Source organism: Harmonia axyridis, chromosome 2, assembly GCF_914767665.1.
Source record: "Harmonia axyridis chromosome 2, icHarAxyr1.1, whole genome shotgun sequence".
Classification (NCBI taxonomy): domain Eukaryota; kingdom Metazoa; phylum Arthropoda; class Insecta; order Coleoptera; family Coccinellidae; genus Harmonia; species Harmonia axyridis.
In genome coordinates this window covers 57,261,888-57,289,830 of record NC_059502.1, presented here as the reverse complement: position 1 = coordinate 57,289,830, position 27,943 = coordinate 57,261,888, and the positions used below count along the sequence as shown (strand labels likewise).

The 27,943-nt window shown below is 35.0% G+C and overlaps 1 protein-coding gene across 1 annotated transcript; it reads left to right on the top strand.

The window, feature by feature from the left end:
* The first annotated feature begins 302 nt into the window (after window positions 1-302).
* On the top strand, window positions 303-27,943 carry LOC123673908 (cytochrome P450 9e2-like). The gene is made up of 6 exons (XM_045608670.1): window positions 303-460; window positions 1,848-2,050; window positions 15,411-15,574; window positions 20,974-21,305; window positions 22,723-23,167; window positions 26,922-27,943. The coding sequence occupies exons 2-6, from the start codon at window positions 1,848-1,850 to the stop codon at window positions 27,362-27,364; spliced, it is 1,587 nt and encodes a 528-aa protein (XP_045464626.1). The 5' UTR covers window positions 303-460; the 3' UTR covers window positions 27,365-27,943.

The window sequence follows — 27,943 nt, the reverse complement described above, 5'->3', positions numbered from 1 at the left end:
GAAGAAACAATTGGATGTTTAGGGCGGGGAAATTTTATTTTGCCGGGGCGCCAAATGACTGGCGGCGGCCCTGGATTCAGACCCTGGACATATCCTGAATTTTTTTTATTTATAGCACATTCCGTTCGAGAGTAATCATCTATACAACGGTAGGACAGAATTAATGTTGACCTCGAATTCTTCGTGAATCGAACCCAAACATTGAAGACTTCGAATTCAAAAAATTACATAATTTTCGCCAAAATAACACTATTTCCCTAAAGAAAGCTGACAAAAAACAGCATGAAACAGTATGTAGGAGTTGATTGAAAAGCTTTATTTGGAAAATTGATAGGCTTAAGTCATCCGACCTTGGGAACGATAAATAAACATTGAAAACATGCGGCTGTCATCCAGTTGATTCGATCATCAGTACAGTGTTGTTTGTTTGAGAGAGGATGCGAACTTAAGTTAAATAAAGGTAGGTCCTACTTTATTACACAATAATTTACTCGAGCTGGGAAATTGTTGAAAAATATTTTTTTTGCCTGAAGGACAGATTTTCTCCCACACAAAATCACGTATGAGGTAAAACCAACGAATTTCATATTAAGTGAGATAAAAATAATAAAACCATTACTACGTATCAACAATTGAAATTACCAAAATCAAATACAAAAATTTTTCGGTCAACTAGATTCACATAAATATAATGAAATGGCTCAAATTATCTCATAATTGAGATTTTCCAATAGGGATTACTGTTAAATGAATAAAAGATTTACAGTCATGTATTTACCATCAATTTTATATAATCGATTCTAATCTAATGAAGTTAACAACTCAGATGACATAAATTATCAGTTGTAAAGCTGTAAAGTGTTTCCGGTTGTTTAGCATTGACCTAAAATACAATTTATAGTGTTTGTTTTTATTCTACTGAATATTGACAAAATCGATCAATTCATTGTTTTCGCCAAAGGATATTTTTTCCAGCATTTATCCTTTGAAATTCATCGATTTCCTAAAGGTCTACATTACTTTTCTCACTAGGTTGTTCAGTGCAGATTAATTTTGATTCTGTGCGGAAATCACTTGATCGATTTTTTCAATTGTTGAAAGAAACTTTTATATAGCAGATTGGAATACACCCACTGATCCAAAAAAATTATCGTTTTCCTTTTATATAGTGAATTTCGAATTTTTTTCATTATCATTCAATTACAATGTTTTCTGAAACATTACCTCAAACCAATTGTCATTTATTGCTTTCTTATTTGGTAATATTTCCATGTATTGATATCCTGAATTTTCAAATTGAAAAACACGAGAGCGTATGAATTTTTTTTTGATGAACTATAAATGTATGTATGTATTTCTTCATATTGAAGTAAAAATTCCAAAAATTTCGAAATTCATCATTGGAACACTTAATTAAAATCCGAATAGTAATAATAATGTTTGTTGACCCAATCCTCCATTATGTTAGGTTAGCCAAGAGGAACAGAATTCGGCCAAAGCCGATCATCCACTTTTCTTTATATAAAAAATAGCACATCAATAATATAACTGACAAATTGTGAGCAACAAAATACAAAAATAACCTATATCTATAATCAAAATAAAAAGTATGTATTTCCAGATCTTGAAGATTCGAGATCATACATTAAGCCTGCAAAAAACACGGAAAACTTCCGAAGAAAAATCAACATAAATCCTCGAAACTGTTTTATGCTGAGGAATTGATATACATCAAAAATTGAATTTTTTGTGTGAATTAATTAACTATGATGACTGTTATCTGGTTATTGCAACTTGAAAAATTTCAATATTGATTTTATTTATTTATACTTCATGTTTATTTTCAGATGATTGCATTTATTCTACTGTTATCTATACTGATAACATTGGTATATTTTTTGGCTATCAAACCATTCAATTATTGGAAAGAACGAAATGTGAAAACAGGACGAGTGATTCCTGTGTTTGGGGACAACTTTGGTGTTATCTTTGGTTTGGAGAGCTTCATAGATCAAACTAGGAGAATGTATAATACACTACCCAATGAAAGGTTATGATTTAATATTTTCCAGAAGCATTCATTTGATAATCGTCAAGCAGCCTGCGAAAAAATTCGACACAGATTTGGTATCAGGATCTTTTGAGCGCTTGTTCATTCATGCTCCTATCAGAGATCGCAGAACTTGGATACTTATTATACAGAAAAGAATCATGTTCATCTTATGAGTAAAATTTCACTGTTTAATAACTAATCGACCGAAATAATTTCAAATTCTGAAGTTTTTTCACCCTTTACTATCGCCTTCCTTCAATATTTCTGAAATCGAACAAAATTGATTTGGACTAGGAAAATTTCAGACTTTTTCTATTTTCGTAAATATTTGATCACCCTGTACATGAACATGAATATTTTTTTTATTTCTGAACCACAAAGAATTAATTCGTGATAAAATTCAAAATCTCTGCTTGTCATACAGGGTAATCAATAAACATTCCTTTATGGAGGCAATTTCATATTTTGATAAATCTTGAACTCATCGGTAGAATTATTCCAAATTTTGAATTTTTGTCACCTTTTACGAACGCCGTCCTTGAATTTTTCTCAAATTGAAAAAACACAACTGGTCTAGCAGAATTTCAGACGATATCAGTGACCCTGAACGTAAACAATATAATTTTTATTATTTTAATGACTGAAAAAGAATACTATTCTTCAAGTAGAGAGTTCAGATTAATATATCAAATCCTACAAAAATTGTTCATAAATGAAAAGAATTTGTTTGAGAAAACTTTCGATCAACAAACTAGAAAGAACAAAAAAGAGCAAATTAATTGAAAAACTTTGAATTCCACCATTTTAGGCCTGTATGCCGATGTCAACCACAGATTTTAAATTTTTATTAGGAATTCATGAAAATAAAAAAGTCTGAAATTTTCCTAGTCCTAGTCAATTTCAGAAATATTGAAGTAAGTCGATAATAAAGGGTGACAAAACTACAAAAGTTGAAAAGATTCAGTTAATTAGTTGAAGAGTTATTGAACTATAAAATTTCACCCATAACATGAACATCACCCTGTATATCCGAAGGCACTCAGGTCATTGAAATCTCTTGATACGCGTCCATGGTATCCGTTTGTCGCTTTCTTTCCGGGATACCCTGTATAAGTTGATTTATTATCATGTCATCGTTGTCGGTTATTTTATCTTGATGATGAGTTCCGGTGATACGATGCTCTTGAAATTCGGCATGAAATTTCGAAGGATTATTTTATATACACGGTGTCTCATTGAAAGGAAGGTAGAATAATTCCGATTTTGAAAATTTTTTCACATAAGAACTATGTATTATCAAATGATATTTAGGGATTGAATTGAAAAGATGGGTCATGCGATATGTTATTGAAAGTCATCCTGAATATGACAGTGAAAATGTTTCAAGATCTGATTATTCGTTTGAGTGATATTCGGTTTGAAATTTAATCACCTCTGAATTTATCTGGAGAATAAAAGTGATTATGAATTTCAATGAAAAGGGCAATTGGGTGAAATTTGATGAAAAAAACCAAATGAGTGTTCTGAATATCGAATCCAATAAATGCTCAAATTGATTCCTGAAAATTCCCATACAGCGGTATTTTCTTTGTTCAGATTCACATCTCTTATTCTCGAGTATTTCAGGAGTTCAGGAGTTTTGGTACAGTGGCAAAAAGAGAATGAAATCGTTAACGCGTGTTTACAGTTATGAATGGAGCTGCAAATATTGAAGTATTAGCATAGGTCAGTGCTAATTCAACATTGAGCACAATATACACTGTGTCCGTAAAGTATGGAACAAATTCATTTTCAGCTAAACAGACCATTTTAAGAAATAATCCTGAAATACGTCGATTTTTGATTTTAATTTACCGTATTTTAAAAAAATAATCTAATATACAGGGTCAATTACTTTCGAGTAATGACGTCACCGTCAGTTTTTTCAAATGGAACACCCCCATTTTGTCTCAATTTTCCGATTACTCTAGCTGAGCTGATTCCAAAAATGTATCACATGTTGATTCCAATTGGTACAGGGTGGACAAAAATACAATAGTTTTGGGTGTGCTCATGAAGTAACGCGTAACATTCTTTATTAGTTAAATTAACAATAATATCAAAAATATCATACTTATTGTCTAGCGGCAATAAACAAATAATGACATTTCATGAAAAAGTAGACGACCATGTTTTTTTATTGATAAAAAATGATTTCTTTCATATTCTGTCTGCTAGACCACAAGTACCAAACATGTTTGGAAACAGCTTATTTTTATTGATCTGAAAATATAACAAACTACAGGGTGTTACATTCAAACCAATTGCCGCTAGACAATAAGTATTTTTGATAATATTGTTAATTTAACTAATAAAGAATGTTACGTGTTACTTTATGAGCACACACAAAACTATTATATTTTTGTATTTTGGTACAGGACCAATAGAAATCAACATGTGATACATTTTTGGAATCAGCTCAGAAAGAGTAATCGTAAAACTGAGACAAAATGGGGGTGTTCCCTTTAAAAAAATTACGGCGATGTCATTACTCGAAAGTAATTCACCCTGTATATCAGATTGTTATTTCGAAATACGGTAAATTAAAAACGAAAATCGACGTGTTTCAGGATTATTTCTTAAAATGGTCTATTTAGCTAAAAATGAATTTGTTCCATACTTTACGGACACAGTGTAGAAAGTCCATTCATTGGATTCACAAAAAATAATAGAATTTTTTCCATAACAAATCAAATTAATCGCACGAATTGTGAATTGATGTAGATGAACATGAGCGTCGCTTGCAATTTTATAAAGTATATAAACAATACAAGATGATTGCCAATTTCTATTCAGTAATTTCTCCTCTGATCGATGTTTTTTTCCTAAATCATCATAGCTGTCGTTAGTGATAAGATGAAAATCATAGTTTCCGCGAAACTCACACTAAAACACTATAAAAATTAAATGAGGCTATGGGCATTTTTGATGACCGCATGATGAGCGCAATTCTCAGAAAACAATGACGGGTCCGAGCGATTTTCCAAAATCCAAATTTGTTAAATGTTTACGGAACCGATCCTCGTATTTTTCAATATTTAATTGAAAAGGAGCATTCTAGAATGATTCATGATGATTTTTAATGATAAATATAACTAATATTTATGCAGATTTATTGAACGGGTTAGGGAGTGAACAGAGGTTCTGGGTGGGTAAGAATTTTTGGAGCAACGTTATGGAAATGATTAATTCAAAGCCCGTTCATCTTTTGTCTGCAATCTGAAGATTGATGACATTATTCCCAAAAACAATTCAAAAAAATTAATAATTTATTTTAAATCGAAGAAAGAATCGTGGGAATCGTGGAACTAGTTCGCCATCATTAAAAACCATAATAAAATAATTCTTAACCTAACCTATTATCTGTTAGGTAAGGAATTATTTTTTATGGTTTTTAACCTGACCTGGCCTATCATCTGTTAGGTTAGGTTATGTAGGTTAAGGAATTATTTTGATGATTGATCTACCATCCAAATAAGTGGAAATTTTCAACAATAATTTATTATTTCCATAACACATTAATGTTCATGTCATTACGAGGAAACATCACCTATATCACCATCAAATATACCAGTAAATATTAGATTTTACTTAAGGAACTGTGTGTCTGTGTAACTATTTGTGGTCTAACTTTGCGGCAAAAATATTCAATCAAATACATCAGGGTTTCCCAATGAGAGGTTTCATTTCGAGAAAGCATGAGAAATCAATGATTGTCATTTTATTGTGAAGAGGAAGGTACGTCATTAACGATGCAAAACGATATATTCCAAATGGCCGCCAAGGATACGGTTGCACCACAAATTCTTTTCATGAAATTTTCCATGTCCTCGATAATTTCATGAATTCCATCTATAAGATCTTTAATCGATTTTGGAGTATTGTCTTCTTTCACGTGCCCCCAAAGAAAAATCCATCTCAATACTATTACTAGTTTTCGAGATACAGAGTGTCGAAGTTGGAAAATGGAATTTCTTTAAAGTAACATTTCTAGAAGGAAAACATCTTGAATGAAAGACTTTTGTGCCACAAATATTTCAATAAGAATATAAGGGGGTGAGTTAAACATTATTCAAATTGAAATGCGTTTAGTTCATTGTTCACCGTGTATTGGAAAAAGTCTTCCGTGGAATTTTCCAATTGTTTGTCATTACTTTTTGTTCGAGTAGACTAGGTATTATAATGTCGAGTATAAGCCTTGCTATGACCAGGTTTTGAGATAATAATAATAGTCTACACTCATACATAGAAACACAGGATAATATATCATTATGAAAGGGGCAGCTGTTATTACAAAAGTTGTATACAATGAAAATTTAATAGAGAAATGGTAAAAGACACGTTGGCGTTTACTTATTGCTAGTTTGTCATTGTACAATGAAATACATTGTACATGGTGTCTCAAATTCGATGCTCACTGCATACATCTCAAGAACTATAAGACTTAGAGAATTAATCTTCAAAGCCCCCGATTCCTTTTTTCGAAAAAATTAGATATCAGAAAGTCATAGATATATCTTGATTCGGTTTCGAGTTACAGAACGTTTCTGAAAAATGACTGTTTTCAAATATTTCGCTATATCTTGGTTTCTGTTCGAAAGGTATCTATCATCTCCTTTATGATATCTAATTATTCCGAAAAAAGAGATCAGGTGTCTTTGAAAATTTTTTCAGAGATGCTCTCAGTGAGCATCGAATTCGGGACACCCTGTACAATTTATTTCATTGTTCAATGTTTTTTATTAAAAACCAGTCTCAAATTGTTACCTTATGGGTAAGTAATATTTGTCACGCATTCAAGATTTCTAGTTTTCCTACGAGAAATGTTACTTCAAAGAAATGACATTTTTCAATTTCAACACCATGTATGTAGTCATAGTATTGAGTTGGACCCATCGACTTTTTTCAGAAAAATTAACCGGTAACAATTTTTCCATTAGGCTGTTACCTGGTCCTTTGAATCGATAATTCCATTCTTTCAAATGTTATTTATGAAAAACCGAATATCGTTAGGTCTCTAAGGGTAATATCAGACAATGAGTGGTGTAGCATTTTCCCTATATTTGAACCAATAAATTGATGTTATAATAATCTTACCAAAATAAACTGCTCTCTGCTATTCCACACAGCACCGCACTGTATAAGGAAGTAAAGGAACAGGGTAAAGGATTGAAATGGAACAAAATGGGACTTATACAATGCAAACTGACCTTCTAATGAACTGTAATCCTAATATATTTAAAATGTCCGTTAATTACACCAAAAACCGCTATAATAAACACCGAAAACTTTATACTAACAACCTTTAACTATTATTTCCGACCGCCGATGAACCGATACATCTTAATAATTCATCTGACAATACATACGTCTCGATTTCCCAGAATCCGCGACGTTGCCAAAACTAAACATCATAATAATCAAAAAGGGCTAAAACATACCCCCCGCCCTGAAAACTCGATTTCAGACACTTTGAAATCAAATACCTTTCATAAATGAACTTGTCAAAATCATCCACTATAAAAAAAAAATTCACCAAAAAAGAAACAAAAACTAACCTACCAAAAAAAAATATATATAGTAGTCAACTCTTCTGACTACTGGGTCGGTAAAGGACATACCTTTACTACAGGTCGTGTATAGGTACCTTTACTCGTTTTCACCGTTACATTACGGACTATACCATCTTTTCCGGGATGGACCTCTGTGACCAACGCCAATGGCCAATGCAGTGGTGGCGAATTTTCACATTTTAATATGACAACCGTGCCAACTTCAATATTTGAGCATTTCAAATGCCATTTCTCCCGAGTTTGTAAAGTCGTTAGATACTCTAATTTCCAGCGCTTCCAGAAATCCTGAACCATCCGGTCAATCAGTTGAAAACGATCAAGCCTATTCAACTTGATATTCGACCAATCATGCGATGGAATACATTTTAATGGTGACATTGTCAAAAAATGTGAAGGGGTTAATGCTTCCGGTGCACTTGAATCTGATGACAGACGACAAAGAGGACGTGAATTCAATAAAGCTTCCACCTGCGTAAGAAGAGTGCTGAACTCTTCAAAAGTTAGAATTTGAGTACCTACTACCTTATAAATCAGATTCTTAGCCGATTTAACATTGCTCTCCCACAAACCGCCCATGTGGGGTGCCCCGGCCGTATTAAATTTCCACTCAATACCATTCAAAGCTAATTCATTTTGAAAAGAAGTTATGAATTGATCCGAGTTAATAAATTCATTAATTTCGCGAAGAACTTTTTTAGCACCCACAAAGTTAGTGCCCCTATCCGAATACAAAACATTACAAGTACCCCTTCGAGATATAAACCGTTTAAAGGCTTGCAAAAAATGATCCGTAGATAATGAACTGACGAGTTCCAAATGAACTGCTTTTACGCTCATACATATAAACAAACAAACATATCCCTTATATACTTGAGTCTTTCTATTTTTACCGAGTGATATTTCGAACGGTCCAAAGTAATCTACCCCCGTTTGAGAAAACACTTTTGTAGGATTCACCCTTGAAGCAGGCAAATTCGCCATCAGAGGATAATTATTTCTAGGATTTACCCTAAAACAACGATTACATGCATGTATCTGCTGTCGTATCACATTACGACCACCTACTATCCAATATTTTTGTCTCAACAATGCTTCCAAAAGAAATGAACCAGTATGGAGATTTATTTTATGATAGTATTGAATTAATTTTACTGTAAAAGGATCTTTGCCTGGAAGTAAAATAGGGTGTTGGCTAGTAAACTTGAGCGAAGAATTTGCTAATCGCCCCCCCACCCTGAGAACTCCATCTTGGATGAAAGGAGTCAATTTGCGTAATTTTCCATAGATCTCTTTTTCTGAATTCAATAACATTATTTCCGATCCGAATGCTTTACTCTGAACAATTTTTATCAATACGATCTCCGCTTTTTTCAAATCATCTGCTATAATAAATTTTCTCTTGGGAAGCTTCTTCAAAAATCTAAGTACCCAAACCGTAATCCGCAAAATAGAAACCCACGACGACACTCTCGAAAACATTGTATAAAACGATTCATTCACTTCATTTTGAATAGATACATAACACCCAGTTTGTTCTATTTCTTCTTCAGAATCTCTTAAACAAGTCTCCCCAGTGATAGGCCAATCTCTGTCTGAAGATTGTAACCAAATTGGACCGGACATCCATAAAGGATTATCAATTAATTGTGAGGGAATACAACCTCTAGACAAAATATCAGCGGGATTTGTTACTCCGGAGATGTGAAACCATTGTGCTTTAGGACAATTTTCTTTTATTTGGTATACCCGATTCGCCACATATATGTCTTTCAGAAATACAGTATCCAACCATTGAATAACCGTCGAAGAATCTGAAAATGCTATTATCTTCGATATGATAATCCGTTTTTCAAACTCTTCTGTTACACGTTTTACTAATTGGGATAAAAGTAAAGCCGCAGCTAATTCCAATCTAGGAATTGTAATTAATTTAGTCGGGGATACTTTAGATTTTGCGCATAATAAATTAACAACGATTTTACCATCATCTCCGATTGTTCTCACGTAAACAACCGCACCGTAACCATCTTTACTCGCATCTGCAAAAGCAATCAACATAATAGGAGACGTTGTCACAACACCAGAATGTCTTGCAAACTGAAAATGCTCAAGTATCGGCCATTCTTTTCTCAATATTGACCAACTTTTCGATATATCCTCCGTTACATCCTCATCCCAACCCAAAGTCCGTTTCCACAATTCCTTTATCAAAAGTTTCAAGTGTAATATAAATGGTGCAAGAAGTCCCAATGGATCATAACATCGAGCCACAGTGGACAATATTATACGCTTCGTACATTTTGAATCTGGAACTTGAAAGAAAAATTTTAAATAATCAGTCTCCGGGTTCCAGTACATACCTAAAATTTTTGTGTCTGTTTTAAATGTTACCGAATTTACAAGTTGTTGATCACTAGGAATTAACTTCAATAGATCGAGAGAGTTAGAAGACCACTTAACTAACTCGAATTTTCCTTCTGCGAATAATGACACTGATTGTGAATACAAATTGAATGCTTCCTCTTCCGAAGGAATGCTGCAAACCAAATCATCTATGTAAACATCTGTCGAAACTATTTTCGTTGCTAAAGGATAACTACATCCATTTTCTTTTATCAATTGCTTTATAGTACGAAGAGCTAAATATGGACTTGATTTCACCCCAAATGCTAAACGATTGAATTCATATACCCGAACCGGATCATCAGGACTGAAACGCCAAAGCAATCTTTGAAACCTCCATTGATGATCAACTAATCTTATTTGATGATACATTCGTCGAATATCCGCTGTAATCGCTATTCGAAACAACCTAAAATTCAGCAATAAAGAAAATAGATCGGTTTGTAGTTTTGGACCACCATGTAAAATGTCGTTCAACGAAACATCATTATCGGATGATGTACTAGCATCTAAAACCACACGAATTGGCGTACTCGAACTACCTTGCTTAACAATAGCATGATGAGGAATGTAATACGCAGGTTCCGAATCTTTTAAATATTCATCCTCAACCAAATGCATATATCCTAACTGAATTGCTTCTTTCATTATCTCATTATAACTCAAACGAAACTCCGGAAATTTCGCCAACCTTCTTTCTAATGAATAGAGCCGAATCAACGCCGTTGTCTTAGAATTACCCAAAGTATTCGGAGAATTCTTAAAAGGAAGCGCTACCGTGAAACGTCCCTCATAATCTCTACTTAAAGATGTAGAAAACAAATTTTCGCATATTACTTCTGCTGGGTCCGGCAAAATATTCTTTGGAACTTGTTCCATCTCCCAAAATTTATTAACCAAGTCATTTAACCGACACTCCTCCCTTAAACTGAAGAATACACCGAACTCCCCCTTTGACTCTAACTTACGAACTTTTCCCATAATCATATGACCAAATACCGTTTGTACCGCCACTGGAGATCCCGATGCTGATGGTACCGAATTACCCACAATAATCGAGAAAAGATCCGCCCCCAAAATGCCATCAACTTCAGCCGGTTCGTCAAATTTTTCATCTGCCAATTGTATATTTCCAAAATTATTTAAAACACCGCGATCAATTTTGGCTATTGGAAGTTTATCCGTAATTTTATCTACTAAAAATGCCTCAATAGAATATTTCTTAGTAAAATCATACCTAGACGAAACAATAATACTTGTAAAACCTTTAATTGAATTTGAACTGAATCCAACCCCATGAATTGACGTTGAACATTGTGAAAACTTCAATCCTAATTTCTTACAACACCTATAAGTAAGTAAGTTAACTTGACTGCCACTATCTACTAAAAACCTGGCTTTCTTCAAACTACCCGAACCGTTCAAAACATTTACCACAACCGTCGACAATAAAACCGTATGAGTATCCCGATCACCCATAGCAGTAGCACAAAAATTGTTATTTGTTGAAACCAACGTATTTGTATTCGAATCCGATTTCGAATTTGGATATTTTTCCATTTCACCCCGTATACGTCCTAAATGTAATAGGAAGTGGTGTTTTCTGGAACACTCTGAACATAATTTGTCTGAAGGACAGTCTCTTACTCCGTGATTTGACGATAAGCAATTATAGCACCAGTTGTTATCCCGTACTGTAGCATATCGTTTAGATGGCGACAATTGTTTAAATTTGTCACATTTACTCAGCGAATGATTTTTCCGATTACAAAAAATACATATATTCGACCGATCCATTCCTACGCAAGAATTATTTTGATGTACAGGGTGGGCAAATAAGCGAGGTAAGCGGCTATATCTCAGGAACCACTCATCGTAGAGACTTGCGGTAAAAAATTTTACCACTAAAGTAAAGAAAAGAAAACACTGGAAATTGTTTTGAAGTTCATACCTCCACCGCTAGGAGGCGTAATAGCTACCGTCGAGTAGAAAAATGAATTTTACTCGAAAAATTTTCATATTAAGTTGGAAAAAAAATATCATCACTGTAAACCTTGGAAAATTCTCCATCTGTTTGAATTGTCACTTTCGATTTTGCGACATGAAATAAGGGTGGGGGAAAGATAGAAATCTGACTGATTGAAATGTCTGTAACTTCAGTTTGGCTCAACATTTTTGAGCAAATTAGATCTTATTTGAGAGACAACATCTTGTTGATTAAGGAAAAAATATACTCATGATGAATTTGATTCAGCTGCTTCCGATAGGGAGCGCTAAGTCAGAAGTTCATTGTTTTGTTCATTTTTCTCTGAAATTTCAAATGTAATGATAGGATTTTCTTAACAGAAACAAAAATTTCATTGAATTTGCATGAAAAAACCTAAAGGTCGCAAAGCGATAATTTCAGGCGTTCTGAAGTTATGGCCGAAAGAAGATATTCTTCAACTGATGCACTGCGAAAAACCAAATTGAGTCTTCAAGTTCTAACAGAATCAGAAATCCCATCAAATTTGTATGAAAAAACCAAAAGGTCGAAAAGCGATAGCTTCAGGGGTTCTCTAGTTATGGACGAAAAAAGACACAATTCAGTTTTTCAGTGCATCAGTTGAAGAATATCTCTTTTCGTCCATAACTAGAGAACCCCTGAAGCTATCGCTTTGCGACCTTCTGGTTTTTTCATACAAATTTGATGGGATTTCTGATTCTGTTAGAACTTGAAGACTCAATTTGGTTTTTCGCAGTGCATCAGTTGAAGAATATCTTCTTTCGGCCATAACTTCAGAACGCCTGAAATTATCGCTTTGCGACCTTCAGGTTTTTTCATGCAAATTCAATAAAATTTTTGTTTCTGTTAAGAAAATCCTATCATTACATTTGAAATTTCAGAGAAAAATGAACAAAACAATGAACTTCTGACTTAGCGCTCCCTATCGGAAGCAGCTGAATCAAATTCATCATGAGTATATTTTTTCCTTAATCAACAAGATGTTGTCTCTCAAATAAGATCTAATTTGCTCAAAAATGTTGAGCCAAACTGAAGTTACAGACATTTCAATCAGTCAGATTTCTATCTTTCCCCCACCCTTATTTCATGTCGCAAAATCGAAAGTGACAATTCAAACAGATGGAGAATTTTCCAAGGTTTACAGTGATGATATTTTTTTTCCAACTTAATATGAAAATTTTTCGAGTAAAATTCATTTTTCTACTCGACGGTAGCTATTACGCCTCCTAGCGGTGGAGGTATGAACTTCAAAACAATTTCCAGTGTTTTCTTTTCTTTACTTTAGTGGTAAAATTTTTTACCGCAAGTCTCTACGATGAGTGGTTCCTGAGATATAGCCGCTTACCTCGCTTATTTGCCCACCCTGTACAAAAAAGGATTTCGAATTACGAGTTTTATAGCTATCACCTCTACTAAGGGTTGATTGCTGATTTAGAGCCAAAATTTTCGATTGTTCCTTAACAAACTTAATCACATTTTCATAGGTAGGTATCCCATTACCCCTAATAGTCATTTCAAACGATCTCACCGTATCAGAATCAAGCTTAGAAAGGGCCTGATGCATTAAAATGAAGTCCGACATATCATCTAATTTAAGCTTCTTCAAAGCCTGTACCGCACAATCAAATTTTTCCAAAAATATATTGAGACCCTTAGATGACTCACCCTGTATCGATTTGAACTCTAAAATTTGGCGTAGATAATTAGTTGCAAGAGCGCGCTTATCCTGATATTTTTCCACAAGCGAATTCCAAATGATTTCATAATTTTCTCCAGTAGGAGCTAACGAAGAACAAATAGTCAACGCAGAACCTTTCAAACGACCTACTAAATAATTCACTTTATCAGTATCCGTAAGTAATTTATTTTCATGTATCAAACTCTTGAATATTGAATAAAAGGTTTCCCATTCTCTAATATTTCCCGAAAATTCCGGCAATTCAATCTTCGGTAGTGTAGGAAGATTACGTATCAAACTTCCCTGAGGTTCAACATTAACCGAAGAAACATCTTTCTGAATTTGTTCTCGTTCCAACTTAGCCGCTGAAAATTGAATGTGACAACACATTTCATCAATGGTTCTAAATATATTGAAGTCTGGTTCGAACTCATCATTAATTTCAAAACTGAGCTCTGTTATATTATCTATTATTTTCAGCAGGTCATTCTTTGTTGAATTAATTGAACTGACCATTGTTAAAAATTTAGTTTTAGCTACTTCACTTGTTAATGATTTTGACAAATCCAATAAATTCTGCAGTATCGAAAATAAAGATTCTTTCTTAGCAATAAGCATCTTAATTTTCCGTTCAGTTGACGTTCCACCCATTGTGTTGAAAGTCAAGTGCGCAGAATACTCGGAAACTAACCCCGCGAGTCTAAACTGTGAATTGAATACTTTTGTGTACGCTTGGCAACAAGGCTTACTCTGGGACCCGAATTTGATAACCGCTGAAAAAATACAAAAAAACTACCGCACGTTTTTACTTCGCTCAATACCGTATGAACGAACAAAATAAACTGAATTAATATTTCCGAATACAATTAGGAATGAAATGAAAATGAGTTCCGAAACTCTGTATACCGATTGAAACCTAAATAAATGTAACCGAAACTTGAATTAAAGTTCAAAAAATCCGGCTCGAAGGACCAAAAAATGTAGCATTTTCCCTATATTTGAACCAATAAATTGATGTTATAATAATCTTACCAAAATAAACTGCTCTCTGCTATTCCACACAGCACCGCACTGTATAAGGAAGTAAAGGAACAGGGTAAAGGATTGAAATGGAACAAAATGGGACTTATACAATGCAAACTGACCTTCTAATGAACTGTAATCCTAATATATTTAAAATGTCCGTTAATTACACCAAAAACCGCTATAATAAACACCGAAAACTTTATACTAACAACCTTTAACTATTATTTCCGACCGCCGATGAACCGATACATCTTAATAATTCATCTGACAATACATACGTCTCGATTTCCCAGAATCCGCGACGTTGCCAAAACTAAACATCATAATAATCAAAAAGGGCTAAAACAAGTGGCTTCGTAAATAAGTTTATAAGGAAAACCGTATCAATTTCCGGTGTTTTTATCATTCTTCAAAATATTGCTTGAGATTGACCACTTTTTTGAATTCAGTTATGTGGTATTCAACGCTGCAATATGCGCATGAATGAACGAGCACTCAACAGCTCATGACACCAGGTCATTGCTTTCTTGAATTTTCATGCAATAAGATGCATGAAGTCCTGTAGAAATTGTTTCTTTTCGAAAACTATGAACCAATAACAACAGTTTCGTGATGTGTTTTTCCATTTTGTAGGTATTATGGGCTATATCAATTTTTTCTTCCTGCACTTGTTATTCGAACTCCAGACATCATCAAGAAATTGTGCGTGAAGGATTTCGAATATTTCCTCAATCGTAGAAACTTTGCAGCAGAAGGAACTGATGTGTTATTCTCTAAGAACCTGATAAATCTCAAAGGTACTGCTTTTCGAATAAGGTTTTCCAATAAGAGGTTTCATTTTAATCAAAAAAAACGAGTAAGTTTTAAGAGCAATAGTTTGTTTATTCAATTGTAAATATAGGGTGTTTTTTTTCGAGGCTTCAAGTTGGCATTACTGTTCAAGATGGCGACCGATTTAACAGCTGTCAAATGATTTATTCTCAGTTTGGTTTGGCAATTCATCATGAATAGATTCACGCCTGAACAACGCTTGCAAATAGTGCAATTTCATTTCGAAAATAATGGTTCTGTGCGGAATACGTATCGCGAACTATGTCCATTTTATTTTATTTAGCGATGAAGCGCACTTCTGGTTGAATGGCTATGTCAACAAACAAAACTGCCGCTTTTGGAGTGATGCTAATCCTCAAGTGTATGTCGAAACACCGTTACATCCAGAAAAACTGACTGTTTGGTGCGCTTTATGGGCTGGTGGAATCATTGGTCCGTACTTCTTCAAAAACGATGATGGCCAGAACGTTACAGTCAATGGTGACCGGTATAGAGCCTAACTTTGTCATTCCTACATTGAAGAACCATGATGTTCAGGAGCTATGGTTCCAACAAAACGGCGCAACATGTCACACAGCTCGTGCCACAATCGATTAATTGAAAGACACGTTTGGTGACCGCCTAATTTCACGTTTTGGACCTGTGAATTGGCCTCCAAGATCTTGTGATTTAACACCGCTAGACTACTTTCTGTGGTGCTATGTAAAGTCATTGGTCTATGCGGATAAGCCACAAACCCTTGACCATTTGGAAGACAACATTCGCCGTGTTATTGCCGATATACGGCCACAAATGTTGGAAAAAGTCATCGAAAATTGGACGTCCAGATTGGACTACATCCGAGCCAGCCGTGGCTGTTATATGCCAGAAATCATATTTAAAATGTAATGCCACAAGATTATCTTGCGGATAAATAAAATTCATGTCAATCGAATAATCCATCGTTCTTTTATTGCAATTTAAAGTTCTATAGCCCTAAAAAAAACACCCTTCAGAAAGAAATTTAAATTTAAGATGGAAAACGATATCTGCTAAATGGTCACCATTACGGTTGCAGCATCATAATCTTTTCAAGGAATTTTCCATGTATAATTCCCTCATTTGCGTCTGAATTCCTCGATAATTTCACAAATTCCATCTTTGAGATATGAAATTGATTGTGAAGAATTAGCAGAGACCTCGTCTCCCAAGTGACCCCAAAAAAATAGTCTAAATGTGTGAAATCACATGATCTTGTGGCCAATTATGATCCCCCCTTTGAGAAATAACAAATTTCCATACAAATTTTGATTTGCTTCATTGCTTGTGTGGCATGACTGAATGTCTTGTTGAAAATGAAAAACGTAGTCCAAATGAATATTTTCCAATTCCGGCCATAAAAAATCATAGCTTTGTACCGTCACTTTAACAGATACACCAGCCTCATTTTCGAATAAGTAAGCGTGTATCGTTCCATCTTCAGTAATGGGGTAGTTTTTACTTAATGTCAAATGATCACAGCTTCAAAAATGACAGTTGCGAAAAGCTAACTATCTAAAATGAAACCTCTTATTGGAAAATACTGTATATTCTTTAAAAGATTTGAAATGTCATTCAACCCACAGATCCCCTTTCACACATACAGGGTGTCCCGTAAAGACCACGTCAAACCGAGGGAGAATGTAGATCAAAGGATAACCCACCTGCTATGACAAAATTCCCATTATAAAAGTCTCAACGTTTTCGAGATATTTTTTTTTTGTTGAAAATAATGAATTTTTGCCCCTTTCAATAGTTTTTCCCTTACGGTTGGTACAATTTAACATCTTTCTGGTTAATTTTTTCTGTAAAATATTTCTGAAGAATGATTTTAACGTATACATCAAAAACATCCTCCGAAAATTTTAAAAGGGGGCTATGAGAAATATTTTTATTGAAAATTTTGGTAGTGGATTATTTCGTTCCTGAAGTTTAGCCCATCGTAGTGGAAAAAAAATGTACCGAGCTGCTGCTGCACATTACACCAATAAATTGTCTATTTTATAGTGATTTCAAAGAGGTATCACACAAGTCATTTGTTATTCAAAGAAAAAAGATATGGCTGTTTTTATCCAAATGGGTACGTTTCTGACAAAATCAAGTTTGTCAATTCTGTTAAGAAATCTTCGATGTTGCATTACTTAGTGAAAAATGGCAATTGTTTACGAGCGAAAAAATTACTCGCATAATTATTCACCTCAACGAAATTCAATTTTGCCGGCAAATTTTGGAAAACATCATGCAGATCCAGATTTTTTTAATAAGATCATTTGGACCGACGAGTCTTTCTGTACCAAGGATGGGTACATGAAGACTTAAATCCTCTGGATTTTTAATATTGGGGCTGCCTAAAAGACAAAGTATACGCAACACCCATACGTGATGAAGCCGAATTGCGGATACGTTCTCTCAATTCGTCTTCATCACGTATGGGTGTTGCGTATACTTTGTCTTTTAGGCAGCCCCAATAATAAAAGTCCATAGGATTTAGGTCAGGTGAACGAGGAGGCCACAAAATTTCACCTTCTCTTCCAATCCACCGGTGGGGATAAGTTCTATTCAAATGTGCGGTAACTTCGAGTCCGTAATGTGCTGGGCATCCATCATGTTGAAACCACAGACTACGTCGCAGCGCCAGTGGTACATCTTCCAATAAAATGGGCAGCTGGTTGGTTAAAAATTCCAAATAATTGTTTGCGTTCAGTGATGACGGCAGTTCGATCGGGCCCAAAATTGCAAAATTAAATATTCCAGTCCATAAATTGATATTGAACCGATACTGTGATCTATCTTCTCTCACCTCGTGTGGATTTAAGATATTCCAGCTATGCAAATTGTGGAGATTCATGTACGCATCCTTGGTACAGAAAGACTCGTCGGTTCAAATGATCTTATTGAAAAAATCTGGATCTGCATGATGTTTTCCAAAATTTGCCGGCAAAATTGAATTTCGTTGAGGTGAATAATTATGCGAGTAATTTTTTCGCTCGTAAACAATTGCCATTTTTCACTAAGTAATGCAACATCGAAGATTTCTTAACAGAATTGACAAACTTGATTTTGTCAGAAACGTACCCATTTGGATAAAAACAGCCATATCTTTTTTCTTTGAATAACAAATGACTTGTGTGATACCTCTTTGAAATCACTATAAAATAGACAATTTATTGGTGTAATGTGCAGCAGCAGCTCGGTACATTTTTTTTCCACTACGATGGGCTTAACTTCAGGAACAAAATAATCCACTACTAAAATTTTCAATAAAAATATATCTCATAGCCCCCTTTTAAAATTTTCGGAGGATGTTTTTGATGTATACGTTAAAATCATTCTTCAGCAATATTTTACAGAAAAAATTAACCAGAAAGATGTAAAATTGTACCAACCGTAAGGGAAAAACTATTGAAAGGGGCAAAAATTCATTATTTTCAAAAAAAAATATATCTCGAAAACGGTAAAACTTTTATTGTGGGAATTTTGTCATAGCAGGTGGGTTATCCTTTGATCTACATTCTCCCCCGGTTTGACGTGGTCTTTACGGGACACCCTGTATAGTTTTCAATGATTTATTGATTTTTTCAGGAAACGATTGTTCGACTCAGTGATGTCGAATCCGTCCTCAGATTCGATTCTTTGCGCTCGGACGTGCAGCCAGCTGTATGTTAGAGGTGAAACCTTGAAGCGACTGTTTCCTTTTGGGGGGCGGCAATTCGGCATAGTTTTCTGGCCGCCTTTTCATATTTAATCCTTGATTCTTTAAAACAATATTACTTTGTTTTGCTCCGCTGCGTTCGTCAACAATCCGTGTAATAAAAATCTTCAAACCGAATTTCCTAAGCCGCCTTTATAATAAATAACACATGGCAACCCAACCAATCAAACAGAATTCCATATTACCCTCATTGAAAGATGGATAAAATCAATATATATCTCACAAAGACGAAAAACATATACTACCTTCGCTTCCGAATTATTTGGAAGCCGATGTTTTCACATTAGCGATTAATGCAAACATTAATTTGATTTGATCGCTACATAACGGGTGTTTTTTTCGAGGTATATAACTTTAAGTTGGCATTACTGGTCAAGATGGCGACCGATTTAACAACTGTCAAGTGATTTATTCTCAGTTTGGCTTGGCAATTCATCATGAATAGACTCACGCCTAAACAACGCTTGCAAATAGTGCAATTTTATTTCGAAAATAATGGTTCTGTGCGGAATACGTATCGCGCACTATGTCCATTTTATTTTATTTAGCGATGAAGCGGACTTCTGGTTGAATGGCTACGTCAACAAACAAAACTGCCGCATTTGGAGTGAAGCTAATCCTCAAGTGTATGTCGAAACACCGTTACATCCAGAAAAACTGACTGTTTGGTGCGCTTTATGGGCTGGTGGAATCATTGGTCCGTACTTCTTCAAAAACGATGATGGCCAGAACGTTACAGTCAATGGTGATCGGTATAGAGTCATGATTACTAATTTTTTCATTCCTGAATTGAACAACCATGATTTCCAGGAGCTGTGGTTCCAACAAGACGGCGCAACATGTCACACAGCTCGTGCCACAATCGATTTATTGAAAGACACGTTTGGTGACCGCCTAATTTCACGTTTTGGACCTGTGAATTGGCCTCCAAGATCTTGCGATTTAACACCGCTAGACAACTTTCTGTGGGGCTATGTAACGTCATCGGTCTATGCGGATAAGCCACAAAGCCTTGACCATTTGGAAGACAACATTCGCCGTGTTATTGCCGATTTACGGCCACAAATGTTGGAAAAAGTCATAGAAAATTGGACGTCCAGATCGGACTATATCCGAGCCAGCTGTGGCGGTCATATGCCCGAAATCATATTGAAAATGTAATGCCACAAGATTATCTTGCGGAAATTCATGTCAATCGAATAATCCATCGTTGTTTTATTGCAATTTATAGTTCTATAGCTCTGAAAAAAACACCTTTTAGAAAGTTTTCATTGTGAGTGTTTCTCTCCAGACTTTTTATAATAACCTGAAAGTGGCTGCTGGATCATATCCAGAGCTGTTCACGATGAAATCGTTGAACTGGTTGTTACCCGGATTTTGTTTGAACTGTTCCAATGAGTCTTGAACAGTTTAGCTTTCTTCGAAGGAGTAATTGAATTCAAATCAGTAATTTGTTGAATTTTTTGATACGATTAGTGAAAGTGCTATTTTCTGCCATCATCATTCCATTCATTCATTGCATTTAGTTTCCTCATTTGAGGATTTAGAATAACATAATAATGATCATTGATGTGCATACAACATATAAATAAGTCAAAGTCTTGAGAACCTTTCATTATTAATCTGTGTTTTCAGGACAATCATGGAAAGATATGAGGTCTACCCTCAGTCCAACCTTCACCAGCAGCAAAATGAAGTCAATGTTTGTACTGATTTGTCAAAATGCAAACCTATTTACTGAACATTTCTTGGAGAAGAAAGAGGATCTTATTGAGGTTGAATTCAAAGATTCTATATGTAGATTCACGAGTGACGTTATAGCGAGTTGTGCTTTTGGTCTTCAGGTCGACTCTCTGAAAGATAGAAACAATACTTTCTTCAAAATGGGTCGACAAAGCCTCGATTTTACCAGTATCAGACTAAAAATTGCGTTTTGCTTATTTCAGTTATCACCAAAACTAGCTTCTGTAAGTATGCTTTGTCTCAGAAAATTATTTTGATTTTTTATTTGAGTTTTCTGTAGTCTTCAATTCTTCATTCCATACTAAAATCGTTGTTGAGAATATTGAAAATAAGATAATGTTCATTTTCGTAATCAGCGAATCAAATCAAATATTATGATAAGATTAACTTAATTTACAAATAATGAGCGCAGTAAAGTGTTTCATGTTATGAAAATCTGATTTCAAGGAGCACTGATAAAATTATTTGTATATACTCAATATTTGATATTCCCAACTATTTGAAAACAGAATCTCATAAAAAGTCAATCTACGTCTAATAGTATATCGATAATCGAAATTAATATGTTTGATAATCATCTCCACGCCTTCTATGACACTATTTGTTTATCATCGGAGTCTTTATCGTACACAAACCGGAAGAGGTCAGTTTTAAGTCCTTTTATCATTCTGTTTTTTTATACGCACTTCGTTTAGAAGTATTAACGTTCATTAAATTGAGTTATTACATCGTCATAAAAATGCAGGAATAAAGGGTGTATTATTAACTAACATAGCACGTAACAAGTATCACTTTTCAATCATGAAGTAAAAAATAACCAAAAGGTAACCAGCGTTCAATCATTCATCGTTCGAAAAAAATGAAATTTAAACCCCCTGAAATGTTTTGAAATAATAGCTAGTATGTATTATCAAATAACAAATAGCACGTAACAAGTATCACTCAACAATCATCAAGTATTAAATATTCAAAATGTTGAGTGATTCATCGTTCAAAGAAAATAAAATTTAAACCCCCCCTGAAATGTTTTGGAATGAGTAGAATACAAAAATCGAATAAAAACCAACTATCTATACTATCTAGATCTTTACTCGGAAAGTATAAGAGCTTTTTGCATAAAATTTAGTATGAAAAACAATTGCTATACCGCATTAATGCTCCTAGCCCAAAAATACGATCCATGAATTTTTGAAACAGAAACTAAAGGGAAAAAAATAAAAAATCATACGTCTGGACAGAATGAAAAAAAATCAACATTAAATTGAAAACTTGTTTTGCTACGATGAAAATGAATACAATATTTTTTATAGCATTTATTTTTCGAAGTTATACATTTTTGAATATATTATTTGCCATATGATCAACATAATCACTTATTATATCTACGAAAAGTTGGGGCTGACCTTTATTTTGGTCATTTCGTTTATAAGATCTTTTGGTTTATTATTAACAATAATCAACCTGTGAAAAAAAAAAATTCAGCCCCTTGAAATTTTCATTTTTTACAATTCGGGGACATCGGGTGTGGTTGTCAATTAACTGTAGTCGATATCAATAAGTTATTTCAATGTTTACGTTTTGGATATATATGAAATCCAATGACGGACATCCTATATTTACTATATATCCGTTTTTTTGTAGATTTTGAAAGTACCAATAATCTCCAAAAAAGTTCAAGACTTCTTCATAAATTTAGTAAAAGACACCCTAAGAATGAGAGAAGAAAACAACATCAAACGTCCCGATGTCTTAGGCTTGCTTCTAGACGCTAGAAAAGGTCAACTGAATACAAAAGAAGATCAAGAAGAAGAGGACGGTGGTTTTGCAGTTGTAAAAGAACAATTAGAGATGAAGACTTCAAATATCGAACTAACCGATTTGGATATTGCTGCTCAAGCCTTCATATTCTTCCTTGCCGGTTTTGAAGGAGTTGCAACTCTTATATGTCAAACTGTATATGAATTGGCAATAAATCCAGACGTACAGAAAAAACTGATTGATGAAATTGATGAAAATTGGCCAGAAGATGACAAACCATCTTATAACAAAGTGATGAACATGACTTATTTGGATATGGTGGTTTCTGGTAAGTTCTAACGTGTTTACGATAATGGATATTAATTATTAAATAGCAATCATATGATGAAGATTTGAGCGACTCGTTAGATTCATACTTAAACATATTTAGTTACCCTGAATTTTTGGACATTAATGATATGGCATCTTTGATTGAAGGGTTTTCCGAAAAGAGGTTCCATTTTGATGAAAAAAACGAGTATATTTTGAAAGAAATAAATGGATGTTTAGTTCATTATGAAGAAAAAGGTGTGACATGAGCAATGAAAAACGATTTCAGCCAAATGACCGCTACAAATACGGGTGCAGCGCCATATCCTTTTCATGAAATTTTTCAAGGCCAATTCGTAAATTTTCGGCTGTATAACTTCATGAATGTCATCTTGAAAGTCTTGATTCGATTTTGTAGCATTGGCGTTATTTTTCACATGGCACCTGCGAAAAAAGTGTTGAATTACAATATTTCGGTGGCCAATCATGATTAATTGAGAAAAAAAAACAGTAAATTTTCCTCGGTAGCGCAATCCATTCACAGTAACAGTTGCACCATCCTCCTTTTCGAAAAGTAAGGTCCAATCACGCTTGAGGGTGTACTCGATCTACCTCCCTTACATTTACATGTGAGGAAATTCAGCTTGATGGAAGCAATAAAAATATCCCGCAATGAGAATCTCCTTCATGAAAACTGGAAAGAACACATGGACATTGGACATCAATAAGACCCAAAGCTCCTGGCAAAACCCTCGGATGTGATGCCAACTATCTATCACCCTCTGAAACGGTCTTTGCAGTGCAATGGACTTCTTACATCGCTAGGATAAAAAGGCACAGATATTGGGGTATATGGGCCTAAAACGAGGATCTCTAGATCCCTGGGAATTGATCCCTCTATCTTGCCAAACGGGACTCTATTTGCCTATACTATATATATTTGCGCTCAAGAGTGTCTCAAAAGAAACCTCAAAGGGGCACGTATTAACATCACTTCAGAGAGCTAGGCCACACTGAGGTCCCTGGATTCATATAGCCAGGGGTTTCTACTGTCGTGGAAGTATCGTAATATAAAGCAACTGGCCAGAGGCAATAAAGTAACTCTACTATGGGTACCGGGGCATTGTATTATTGCAGGAAATGAAAAAGCCGATGAACTAACAAAAACGACATCAAGGTTAACACCAGTTGGTCCTTCTGTGAGAATGGGAAATACCAATACAAGGCAGCCGTTCAATAATAGGAGAGGGACATATAGGAGAACCATCTGGAGGTATACTCCGGGTCTTGCTCAGGCAGGGTCCTGCAGCAATATTTGGGATGGCTGCAAGGAGGTTAATTCCTCACTTCTATAAGTTTCGTGTCCAAGGTAGGTTTTGCGTTAGCTAGCGATGGCGAGGCATTCCATCACCAGGTGATCCGGAGTTTCTTCCTCCTCCCCACAGAATCTGCACTCGTCATTTTCTATTAGACTCATTCTCATGAGGTGTTTCCTAAGGCGGCAATGCCCTGTAAGGAATCCAGTGAGGAGGTGTAGCATATTCTTACTAAGATCCCAGATACTTCTTGGATCCTTGGAGCCTTTTCTGGCAAGTGTGTTGGGGAACTTCAGGTAATGGTGGGACTGCTGACAGGCCACTGTCGGTGCAAATACCTGTTGTACCGCATGGGTAAGTCATCAGATGATATCTGCAGACTCTGTGGAAAGGAGGTAGAAACGACCGAACACATAGTGTGCAAATGCCCAAGTCTGACTGGACTAAGAAACACTCAAATAGAAATGTTATTTTTGGGTTCTCACAAAGTAATAGCCAAGGCTCCTAAGGATGTCGTCGGTTTTTTTAACAGCATTGATGGCCACCCTGGTTTTGGTTAAGAACGAAATATCAATTTGGTCGCAATTCTCGGTAGGCTAACAGAGCCGTAACGACTCCGATTCAGTGAAATTATAATGAAGGTCCATTCACAACACCAGCCAAGAACCTCAGCAAACCGTGATACGTTGAATATGTAGAGGCTTTTCAACAATCATTTTTAGATTCTACAAACCTCAAATGCGAAAATTCTGCTTATTAGAAAATACGACGTTGCTGGTGACCGACCGGCTCGAGCTTTATGTCAACTGAACCTGTAAAGACTTATGCAAAATAATGTGTATTTTCGTTATTAATATATTGAGTCATACATGCATGTTATTTGGTATTTAAACAAAAATTTTGGAATGTTGTGATAATCGGGAATTTAAGATTCTCGATTATTGAGTCTGGACGTCGCCAACGTGCGGTAGGTAGACGAGACCCTTTTCGAAGACGATGTTAGGTCAGGCACTTGACACTAGACTTGGTGGCGACTAATAAAGTGCGAAATTTATTGGTTCCCTATTTGTCCTATTTGTCAAATCTGGATGATAGAAATATTTTTGTACAAGTCGATACTTAGGTGCAGTCTCGACCTCAGGCGATAAGAATATAACTTTTAGGGTGTTAAAAATTAGTTTTATCGAAGTTTGTTGAGTGGTCTCCTTATGGGAACATTCGATCCGTGGGAAGAGAAAAACTTGGCAACTACGGAAAAAAATCCAAGACGTCATTTTTGAAGGTACGCCCATCGAGGGCAGGAAATAAGTAACCTTAGGCCAAATCATAGAAAAATCAATCAGTTATTTACGAGTAATTTTCGGGGAGTCGAGGGCAACTCAAGAGGAGTTCGTCGCGGAAGTTAGAGTTAGTGACGAGTAAGTTTCGGGAAACAGTTAGTCCCGGGGAGTTCAGGGAAACTCAAGAATCGGTTCGGAAATTGGTCGCGGAAATTAGGAAGTTACGAGTTAAAGGTAGATCGTGGAAATCTGTAGTTAGTAGAAGTTAGGCGGTATAAGTATTTTTTGGAGATAAGTAAGTTTGAAGCGCAGTTAAGAGTTTGGGAAATTCAATAATATTTTTTTTTTGTGGTTCTGTCACGGGTTGATAGTCGAATTAATAGATTTGAAGATTAGGCAATAACGGTATCGGTTCGACAAAGTTACATGAGTTCGAGATACATTTCGCGATAGTGTTGTGTGAGAGTACATTTGAAGGATTATCCATCTAGGGAATTAACAGGTAGCAAGTTGAGAAATTCAACATTTCAATTTTTTGTTTGTTTGTTCTGTCCTATGTTCTGAAATCTCCAGTAGCTTTGTGAAGTTTCAAGGGAATAAAAGAGACCAGCCAGTTTGAAACAAGTCCTTCCGAAGATTAATTTTTGTTCAATTTTGTATAATTTTTTTGTTAGTAAAATTATAAAAGAGCTTATGCCTTTCAGTTATCACTAGACCTGTTCCTAAAGAAAAATTCAGCTTAACACTAAGTCCTGTCCCTAGTGCGACAGGCCTCACCCACACTTTCTCCCTTACTAAAGGAAAAAGAATTCAATTAACATCTTCAATAAAACTACCACCCCTTGATCAGAGGAAAGCCGCTCTTCCAATGAAGAGGCGGTGGATTCGTACAATGTATATTTCTCAATATCGACGAGAAATCAACAAACCTTGATTATCGTCAACACTACGGACTGCGGAAGTAATATCCTTCACATCACTAACCAATATCAATGTGTTGTTGAAGCGCATATCGTTCAATTTTGGTATGGCGTAGGATTTGCATGCCAAATGTAAAAATATGACAGTTTCAAAAGTGACAGCTGTCTAGATAGCGGGCTTTTCAAAATGTAACCTATTATTAGAAAACCCTTCACAATAGAAACAATAAGCTAACATATTCTTCTATATTTTTCAGAGGCTTTGAGGAAATGGCCTAATGGCATTCTGACTGACAGAGTTGTTACGAAAGAGTACACAATTGAACCTGAACTTCCTGGAGAAAAGCCCTTAACACTCAAAGAGGGTTCTATACTGCTGATCCCCATCTTAGGAATGCACTTCGATCCGAAATATTTCCCAAACCCGGAAAAATTCGACCCAGAACGATTTTCACCAGAGAACAAACATAATATCGATCCTTATACCTACATGCCCTTTGGAATTGGTCCAAGGAATTGCATTGGTTCAAGATTTGCCCTCATGGAAGTTAAGGCTTTGCTTTTTTACCTTTTCCGTCATTTTGAAGTTGTGCCAATTGAGAAAACTGAAATACCGATCAAATTCAACAAAAATGCTTTCGGTTTTATTCCTGAAAATGGATACCCTCTTGGATTGAAAAAAAGAGCGATAGAGAAATAGTATTATTATTTTTATGACAACAAATCAAATAGGTCTGTGCATTTGCTTCAAGGATGGAAGATGAGAAATTAAATGTTATATGGTATGCCAGTATTATCATATTGATATTTTTTGGGATAGAAATGCAATGAATGAAATTCTCCTCCTGTCATAAACAGTATTCAAGCTGATTCATGATTTGATTGATGCTATGAAAATAAATATAAAAAACCACAAATAAACACAATATTAAAACCACGATGTCATGTGGTTTCTCATGTCAAAATGTAACGCTCGAATTCTGTATTAAATTTATATTGACATTAACAATTTTCCATGATAATCTTTGATTTTGTTAGAGATGTACCTATAATAATATTTCATCATATTACCTGAATTTATCATATATAGAAATACTCTTATATTGTACGAATGATATCATTGAAATTTATCAGTTGTTCTTAAAATTCATAATTTAACTTTGTGTTCAGAAGTGAAAAGGCTATTTCATCATTTCGTCAAAATTATAGAGACTACAGAAATATTGTATGAATGATATCAATAAAATTAATCAGTTATCAATCGAGTTGATGACCGATG